Consider the following 10,585-nt stretch of genomic DNA (forward strand, 5'->3'; position numbering starts at 1 on the left):
CCAGGCTATCCTAATTCACAATACTATGTTTGCAACAATCAAACAATATTTCGTTCTTCACGACAAATGCAAAATCCTCAAAACCATGTATATCGTCATAATTTTGAAAAAAGCCTCCCAGAGTTTTCACTTAATTGTGTGAGACGCAGACTCAACTTTTTGAGAGATTGAAAGAGGAAAGTATACTTCATCCAGTGGAAGCCAAGACTGTGAATACTTCAGCTAAGTGGTATTGTCCAAATAAGCGTTGTGCTTATCTTTTAGGAGTTGTTGGACATGATACAGAGAGGTGTATCACTCTCAAACACAAAATTCAAGATCTGATTGACAATGAGGTGGTAAAAATCGCTCAAGATCCACCGAATGTGAACACCAATCCGTTGCCCAAGCATAAGAAGTACTTGATGGCACAACCAGCTGCAAAGAAGAAGCAAGTTGTTATGAAAATTGCACTTTGGACATCTTTAAGTCTTGCATTTCTAGTTTGTTTGTTTTCCCAGTAATCGCCTTTTATCGTTTTGTTTCCTTTGTAATCATTTGTTTGAATTTTAATTTGTAAACATCTATTATCTCTAATGAAGTACGTCTGACCTGAATTCTCAAGAATGAGATACGTAGGCGGCCTATGTAGGCTTCGATCACCCCCTTTACCCTTTTAATGTTTTCTTGTACATGAAATACATTTGGCCTGAATTCTAAAGAATGAAATACGTAGGCAGACTATGTCGTCTTAGGTCATCTCTATATCACTTTTTAATGTTTCCATGTACTTGGAAATACGTTTGACCTTATTCCTGATCAACGGGATACGTAGGCACCACAGTGGCTCGGTCATGTTCCCTGTAAGTTTTTCATTTTGCTTTATAATAAAAACTCGGGCAGAATTTTGAGAGGATCTCAAAATTCATCAGAAAGAGAAATTTATTCAATCAAAAATCAAGGACAACTTAGGAGTTGTAACTGGGCAGAAATGAGATTCACTAAAAAATTCAACTAAAAACTACAGAAACTTCGAAAGTTATGTTATGTTTTAAACTGGGACTAATTTTTGAGAAGGGTCCTCAAATCAAAAGAAATAGAAAAAATAAGAGTACAAGCAAAACAAGAAGTACAATACGTAGAAGAAATAAAAAATAAAGCAGATATAAAATATGTACATTTAGGAGGAACAGAAATACTGATAAAAGCTTGTTTCAGAGAAGGAATAGATACACCCATTGAAATATATCTAGCAGATGAGAGAGAAAGAGTAGTGAAGAGAGATTGATGAAAGGATTGATGATTTTATTTATGAGGAGAACCCTCTATTTATACATAACAATCTTACATCTTTGGCCATTATGGCCGACAACTACTTTACACTTGGCCTTTTTTCATTTGGCCAACGCAAAAACAAAAAACTTTAACTTAGTGGCCTTTCTTCATTATTGGCCGACACAATTTCTATTTACTTTACGACTTTTATACAATTGGCTTTTTAGCCGACGCAAAACGACAAAAATAAAAGACTGACATAATACTTTTTACATATGGCTGATATTCAGCCGACACAAAACGATAAACACTAAATTTTTTTTTTATCTGAATCTTCTGGTGTAGCTTCGTCTTTATCCCAAATCAACTGTAGGTATCACATTATCTTCTCCGTTGCACTTGGAGCATTTATGATCTGGGTATTTGTAACTGATAAGTTTGCAATATCTTACTAATAAATCTTCTGAAATAAATCCTTTCTTCAAAGCTCTCGTAGATGGTTGTTCTTCTGGTTTTAATAATGACAAAATCCATCGCTGGACTTCATCCATATCTGATTCCCTTAGCTCTTTGGAGTTCGCATAAATCATTACCTGATCTCTTGCATAATAGCTCCAAATGGCATTGCCATTTAAATAATTGTTTGCTAACTCTTGTATAATTGTAGCTATACCAATTATTCTTTTATTTGCATAAAAGTTAGGTATTTCTACTTTTGGTATCTCATTTTGTTTTTCTATCTCTTCTGGAATAATCATATCTCTGGTTAATCCTATCTTTACCACCTGTATTGGTGATTTTATCTCTTCGTATAGTATCTCTGCTGGTGCTGTATAACATTTTATATAAAATAAATTTCCTTTGGTAATTCTTTTATATGTTAAAAATGCTTTATGTAGTTCTGGTATTCCGGCTATTTCTTCTCCGGTATATGTGTATACTGTATTTAGTAGTCCGTAGTTATAACACGTTTTTACTAGGTTGGGATTGGTCTTAGGTTGTGCAATAAGTTTGTTATATCCTTGTAGTTTCTGGGTTATATAGTCTTCTTCGGGATTTTTTGTTTGTGTAGATTTTGGGTTTAGGTTTAAATATGTCTGGATTTTGTATATATTTTCAATGTAGGACTGTGTAATGTAGTTATATCTCTTTTTGTCATTTTGTAGGCTAACTGCGTAGGTAGATGTTTGCGGTTCTACTGGTATCTGCATTTGTGGTTTTTGGGTAAATGGTTTTGCAAATAGCTGGTTTAAATTTGTATTTTTTGATTTCTCAGTAACTCTTTTGCTTGTACCTGCAGCTGTATCTAAACAAACATTGTTATGGGTTTTTCGGAGTTTCCCATCGTCTCCTTGTAGCTCTGGAATTTTAGCGTCTTCCGATCGACGTAACTCTGTATGTTGGCGTAGCTCCGCATATTTATAGTCATGCTGCTGACTATTAGCTTTTAGATTTTGTAACTCTTTTCCCATACTATCCACCTTCGTAGAAAGTGTATTAATAGCTTTGAGTATTTCTTCTGTTGTATCTGGTTCAGTTTGTGTTCCTTTTTCTTGATAGGTAATCTGCAACGAGATTTTCATCAGTTTTTATAATTTCAATTGTAAATGTAAAATTTAATATATTCAATACTAATCTCCTTATTTCTTTTGTTGTAACTGAATCATCTAACTTTTTTGTTATCCACCATTTTACCTGTGTGTTATCTGTTCTTACAATAAATTTATTGTAAACTATATATGGTTCAAATGCTAATAAACATTTATATAATGCAAATAATTCTTTTCTGTTTATTTCCCATTTTGTTTGTGCCTCAGTATATGATCCTGAGCAATACCTGCAATGGTGCTCTATCTTTTCTTTGTCATATTTATATTTTAGTATTCCTCCATAACTGTGATCGCTTGAATCTGTTTCAATTATATATGTGAATGTTCTACTTTCATCAGGAAAATATAATTTTGGCAATTTTTTGCATAATTTTTTAATATTTTTTATGTGTTCTTTATCTTTGTTGTCAAAATGATATTCAATATCTTTTTTGAGTTTTTTGTATAATGGTTTTAAATGTTCTGCTAATTTTGGTATATATTCCCTTACTTGATTTACTAATCCTAAGAATGATTGTAATTTCTTTTTTGTATCTATATTTTCATCTATAGTAATTATTTTTTGTACTATGTGAGTTTGCATTTTTATTCCATTTTTATCTATTTGTATTCCTAGAAATTCTATCTGTGGTTTCATAATTTCTGCTTTACTTTTACTTAAGCTTATACCTGAGTGTTTGATTATATGTATAAATTTTTCTAATAATCTTATATGTTCATCTTGTGTTTTAGAATATAATAATATATCATCTATATATATAACACAATTTTCTAGTTGGTTAAAACAGTTATCCATAAAATGTTGATATCTACCTGGTGCATTTTTATATCCAAATGGTAATACATTCCATTCATAAAATCCTTGTGGTACTGTAAATGCTGTTAATTGTTTAGATTCTTCTTCTAGTTTTAGATGGTAAAATCCTGATTTACAGTCAAATTTACTAAAATAGTTATATCCTTGTATCTGTCTTATTTTAAGTATTTTATTTGGTATTGGGTAGTTGTATGTTTTAGTTTTGGCGTTTAGATTTCTGTAATCTATAACCATTCTACTTTTACCTCTTTTTTGTTCACTGTGTTTTATAACTATAAATGCTGGACTTGTGTGCTTACTGTTACTTTCCTGTATATAATTCTTTTCCAGTAATTCATTTATATGTATTTTAAATTCTTGTAAATCATCGAAATTATATTTTAACGGTTTCTGTGTTATTATGCTATTTTCGTCTATTAGCTCAATTTTTACCTTTGTTTTATGTTTTTCCCATCCTTGTAATGGGTCTTCATTGTATAGTTGTTTTAGTTGTTCATTAATTATTTGAACTCTGTCTATTGTAAATATGATTATTTCCAATTGCGTTTCTTGTTCTTTATCTATATTTTTCATTTCTTGGTTTATTTTTTCACTACCTTTTATCCATTCTATAGCTTTTCGTTGTTTATTTTTTACCCTTTTTGCTCCTATTTTATTGCCACATGGTGTAGTAAGCCACCAGTGTGTTTTTGTTATTATATGTGGGTAAAATTTATCTAAAAATGGCATTCCTAGTAACATATCTTTTGTTGTGAACTCAAAATTATAGATTTCTTCTATTATTAGTATTTTATCCCATATTTGTATCTTTATATTTTTTGCTTTGTATTTTATCATACTTCCTTCATTATTAAATCCTGTTACTACCATAGGTGTTTTTAGTTTTTCCCATTTATCTTCTGGTAGACAATTATATTTACATATGTTTGCTTCTGCTCCTGTATCTATCATAGGTGTATAATATCTGTTGTAATATCCTTCTACAATAATTTTCGCAAGAATAAATATTTTCATTATTCATTTTGTTCTTTTTATGATTATTTTCTTATTTTGACAAGTTATTGTTAATTGTTCATTTTCTATTTTGTATGGCTTAACTTTTTCTAACCATTTTATTCCTAACGTGATATTATAATTTCCTTCGTATATTTTAAATTGTAATTTTAATGGAATTCCTCCTATAATTATTTCTTTTTCTGTTGTTTCTTCGTTTGTGTTTATTATTTCACTGGGTAATCCAGGGTATGTGTGTCCTGTTTTTATAATTTCTTCTTCTAATACTAGTTCTCTTGTTATATGATTTTCTTCTTGTCCTGTATTTATTAAGATTTTATATTTCCTTTGATCCATTATTCCTGTTATAAAATAGTGGTTAGGTGTTATTTCTTCTAATAATTCTTGAGGCATTTCATATTTTCTTTTAGATGTACTCATTCTTGATGAGGTAGCTCTTGTTAGTGTATTTGGTACGCTTGAAGTACTTAATCTTTCTTTTACTATTTCTAAATCTTCTTCCATGTCAATTTCTTTATAGCTGTAGTCATTATTGTCTATTACAGTAATTATTTTTTCGAAAGGATTTTCTATTTTTATTTTATCAATTTTATTTCTTGCTGTTATTTTATGTTTTGTGGTTAATATATATAGATTTTTACATCTTGCTGTAAATATTTTACTTCCTGGTGCTAACTTTATTCCTGATAATTTCCAATATAGTACTAATGATTTATCTATGTTTGTATCTGTTAATGCTACTGTGTAATTAGCACTTATTATGAATTTAAATTTTTGATATATTAAATTTCCTCTAACTGCACTGATTACGCTTTTTTCTATAGGATGTATTATTCTGTCATCTGCTAGATATATTTCAATGGGTGTATCTATTCCTTCTCTGAAACAAGCTTTTATCAGTATTTCTGTTCCTCCTAAATGTACATATTTTATATCTGCTTTATTTTTTATATTTTGTATTTCTTTATTTATTATTCGTTTGTTTATTATAGGTATATATGCTTTTCCACTTGTATATTTACAATCTATGGCATGTTCTTTCTGACTAACTACATAATATTCTTCTTTTCGTCTTTTAAACAAATTTTTTAATAAGGATGTTTCAAGTATCTTTTCAACGCTTAAATCTAATTCTTTTCCTTTTATTTGTTCAAAAATTGTGTTATCAAATATGATTTTTTGATGTGATATTTCTTCATTTTCATAATTTTCTTCAGTTATTATTTTTATTTCACTTTCTGACATTATTCTTCATTTATTTCATCATTATCTGTATTAGTATTTTCTTCTTCATTTTCAGTTTCTATATCTGATACTTCGTATATACTATCATTTTCACTTAATTCATAGTCTATGTATTCTATTTGCATATATTTTTCTTCGTCTATAATTAATTCTGCAATTTGTTTTCTTTTTAGGTTTTTTGGTAATTTACAATTTTTAGCTATGTGTCCTATTTTTCCACAATTGTAACAAGTACATTGGGATATTTTCCTCTTTGGTCTATATGGTCTTTTTGTTTTATAATTTTTTATATAATATCTTCTTCTTGGTTGTTTATATTTATACTTAGTTTTATTTTTTGTGTAATTTTTATATCTTTTACTTTTCTGTTTTTTATATGTGCATCCAAATTGTGGTGCCATTTTATTTTTGCAACACGATAAGTTTTTATTTAATACTTTTTCCATTTTTAAATTTTCTTTTTGGCTTTCACATAATTGTGTAAACCATTGAGATAAGAATTTTATTCTAGATCCTAAAGTATCTGTAAGCCCTTCATTCTCCCAATCTTTAATTACTTTTGTACTAAATGGTTCTGGTAATTTTGTAAAATATTGGTGTCTTACTTCTTTTGCTTCATTAAGATTATATTTTGCTTTGTAGTAATATTCTTTAAATGCGCAAGTGTATTCTTCTATAAAACACATTTTACATATAGCTAATTTTGTCATAAGTTGCCTGTTTATTATTTTTTCTTTATTTTGTTCTTTTACATCTGTGGTCATACCTCCGAATTCACTTCTTATCGTCATTTCGTATTTATCTAATATTTCTATATTTGTTGCTAAAGAAGATCCATCTAATTTTGTATTATTTCTAAGTACTTCTAAACTTTCTGGGGGTAGATTTTCTATCCATAATTTAACTGTTCCTACAAATGTTCTTTCTATATATCTTGGTGTTTCTGTTGTACTTATTTTGTTATCTATCAGTTGTTTAGATATATTTCCTGTCCATAGTAACATTACTTTATTTATATCTGTTACACAATCTAGGTCTAAGAAATTATATTGTTCATTTGCTGGTTTTGGTATCCAATTTTTATTTAATCTACTGTTCCATATCGTATTAGCTCTATCTGACTGTTGATAACTTTCTGTATAATAAGTTGGTTGTGCTCTTCTAGGACTAGTTCTGGGACTATTTCTTGGACTATTTCTTGGACTATTTTCTGGTTTAACTCCTGATGTACTAGGTCTATTTGTATCTCCTGTATTTATTTCTAATTTCTTTAGTTTGTTTGTCTGTTCCAAGATTTCTGTATATGTTTCACTTATATCGCTTATTTCCGATTTTTGGTCATTTTCATTTTCATCTATTTCATTTATTTCATTTAATTCAAGATCTTCATCTAATTTTTGTCGTACTTCGTTTATTTTATTTTTTAATTCTTTTTCTAGTTCTTTTTCTTTTTCTATTTGTTTTGCTTTTTGTTTCTCTTCATATAATAATCTTAATTTTGTTAGTTCTTTTTCTAGTTCTTCTATTCTTGTATTTTTTATTTCTTCTACGTATTGTACTTCTTGTTTTGCTTGTATTTTTATTTTTTCTATTTCTTTTGATCTGTCTATTTCTTCATTTTCTTTTGTTATTCTTACCATAGCTGTTAAACTGTCTTCTAATTTTGCTGTTTCTCTTTCTAACATTAAGTATAGATTATTTCCTATTTTTTTATATCTTCTTCCTAGATTTGAAAATATTATTTTTATTATCATTCCGTCTTGATTTTCATATGTTTTTTCGTCTACTGCAAATTCTTCTTTATTCATTATAATTTATGTATTATATTATGTTGTAACTCATATTCAAGACAATCTAATTCTAATTTTAACATAGATATATCTTTTCTTTGTACTAGTATCGATTTATTACATACATCTGCTAATATGTTTTCTTCTAATCTTCTTTTTCTATGTTGTAATTCTTGTTCTTTTTCAGTTATTTTTTCCGTTATTTTTTCTATTAATTGTTGTTTATAAATTTCTTTGTTCATACTGTTTTTTCAAATAGCGAACATATTTGTATTCTGTTTTCGAAATTTTATCTATTAAATGATCTTTTTCATTATTACTTGTTTTGACTAGTTGTGATAGTTCATATTCTATATATAAGGGTCTTAATTTTTTCCATGTCTTTCTTATTTTTTTACCTATATTGTTTGTTGTTATTTTAGTTTCTTTGCTTGGTATTATATTATCCTTCATAAAATGTCTTTCTGTAATATTCTCTTTTAAGTAGATCTAATCGTTGTATTTCATTAGCATTATTTGTAATATATTCTAGATGTTCAACTTCTCTAGTTCTCAAATAATCGAATAGATTTTCTATTAGTAATTTTTCTAGTAGATCTATATCTTCTATAGTTTTTACCCAATATTGTAAATATTCGTAATTTATCATTAGTCTGTATCTATATCATCATATAAATCATACATATCATAATAAAGTTCATCCTGTATACTTTGTATGGTTAACTGAGTCCAACCTTGAGTTGTTATCTCTATTATTTCATATGTTACCAATTTATCATAAATTTCTCTTTTTATGTCAGTATTAAGATTTTTTAATATATAAAGTAGTAATATCTTATAGTTATCATCATCATCTATTAAATAGGTACTCATTTTATTCATTTTTGCTAAAATTTTTATTCCTTCCAACCTCTTAATAAATTATACTTACTTATTATGTAATAATAATGGTTTAATAATCATCTCGTCTAGTCACTACTACAGCTTTCTTCTTTGATTAGTTACCCGAACAGCGCCTCAACTCTGTTTACTCCCCTAAACGGCCTTCTTTGCCTACCGGTTTCAACTTTAGGATGGCATAGTCTGGGCATACTTGTTCATAGAATATTTCTGTAGCAAACCTTCTAAAGATGCTTATTATAACATTATTAGAACATGATAAATAATTATAATTAACAAGAGATTTTCAGGATTAAATTTGTTTAGCTACTCATAAATTTAAGAGTGTATACCTGTTTTTGTAGATTTGTAGCTCCAGAATTTTCCATAGTTGTTATTTAACTAGCTAGCTCTGATACCAATTTTAAAATTATTTTTTGATAGAGATAAATCAAGTAATATGCCAAACAAATGAAGGAAACACTTACAGGAATTAAAACCAAATCCTAAGGGGTTAACATAAAGTAAATGAGATAATAAAAATTCATTCTAAACCTAATCAGACGTACCTGTCATTGGCATAAAATGCAGTCACACTAGGATTTTACCAAACTCAAACTTCAAGCCTTTATCAACAACAAAACGAGAGGAGAAACACAACTAAAACATCATGGATGATCCAAAGAGAATCCAACATACTACTTCCAGCAGCAAAAGAAGTATAGAACAGACATGCTAGAATTCAAATTTACTTAAGTTAAAATGAGAAAACAAAGAGATTAAGTGAACAAATACACACTAATAAGCTCACTGGAAAACATTTCAAAAATGACAACAACAAATAGATTAAAGAAAAGTCCATCCTAACAGCAACTAATCTTCTGGAAACAAATTCGAACATCAAAATGATATAAAGGGAAACTTAAAGCTAACTAAAAGGTTAAAAAATTGCAGGTCAGATCAACCTAATAAACCAAACGCTAAGCTAGTTATTGAAAATCATTTTTTAAAAAATAAGTTGCACAACACTAAGCTACTTACGCATATTGGAAAGGATTTGAATGCAAGGTTTAGATGACCAAAGCTGAATTGATTAGTGAGACCTAAGACCCAAAATAGAGACAACATATCGAAAAGCAAAGGTATGGAAATATCAGATTACTGGAAAGCGTCTTAAAATCAATTAACAGGCAAACCGACAACCATTTTCATCCTTAGGATCAAAGAAATACTCCTTGTGGAGAAACAAATATTAGGGACAACAATACAAGAAAGACAACCATAACAACTGCGAAGTAACGACTATACGAATCCAAACAGCTCCTTAAATTAAATTTTGTTCTAAAACAAATTCCTTCACGCTCGTGGAAAAAATAGGAAACCAAGTTAATGCTTGTAAAACAGGTTCAAGCTATTGACATAAGGAAGAGGTGGTAGTAAAAAATAACTTCTTAGTTCAGAAAACAACATCTCAAAGTGATATGGTATAACTACATAACACATTTCAGAAGCTTACACGCCTAAACTATATTACGATATGACTCGGTTATATATATTTTTATCGGAATTAAAAAGAAGATCCATAAACGACTGAAAATAGTTTTGACTTGAGCTAGGCTAACTTTAACCACAAGAATGACAAACAGTTGCCAGAACTGAAATTTGAACAGATCATTCTATGATAACAAAGAAAAATTAAATGAAGTAACTATGATATGGTCATTCAAACTATATAATAATTTAGCAGAAAACACATTTTAGAATTTAAGAAGTTCATCATAACATTTAGTCCAAATAGACTCGAAGTAGTGAAATACACAATATACTATTCTAAATGTATGTATCTATAGAAAACAATGCAGAGAAACCAACAAATACATAATAAGGATTTTAAAGTCAATAAAAATAACAGTAACTAGAAGCATACATAAAATTTATGAACTCTACTAAGTAAAAGAACCATTTCACATCTGTGA

At 28.5% G+C, this 10,585-nt stretch overlaps 1 protein-coding gene across 1 annotated transcript; it reads right to left on the reverse strand.

Moving 5' to 3' along the window:
- Positions 1 to 1,579: 1,579 nt before the first annotated feature.
- On the reverse strand, positions 1,580 to 9,008 carry LOC107029829. The gene is made up of 2 exons (XM_015231274.2): positions 8,963 to 9,008; positions 1,580 to 2,819 (listed from the first exon to the last, which is right to left on the reverse strand). The coding sequence occupies exons 1-2, from the start codon at positions 8,996 to 8,998 to the stop codon at positions 1,608 to 1,610; spliced, it is 1,248 nt and encodes a 415-aa protein (XP_015086760.1). The 5' UTR covers positions 8,999 to 9,008; the 3' UTR covers positions 1,580 to 1,607.
- Positions 9,009 to 10,585: the final 1,577 nt, after the last annotated feature.

The sequence above is a fragment of the Solanum pennellii genome, chromosome 9 (genome assembly GCF_001406875.1).
Source record: "Solanum pennellii chromosome 9, SPENNV200".
Classification (NCBI taxonomy): Eukaryota; Viridiplantae; Streptophyta; class Magnoliopsida; order Solanales; family Solanaceae; genus Solanum; species Solanum pennellii.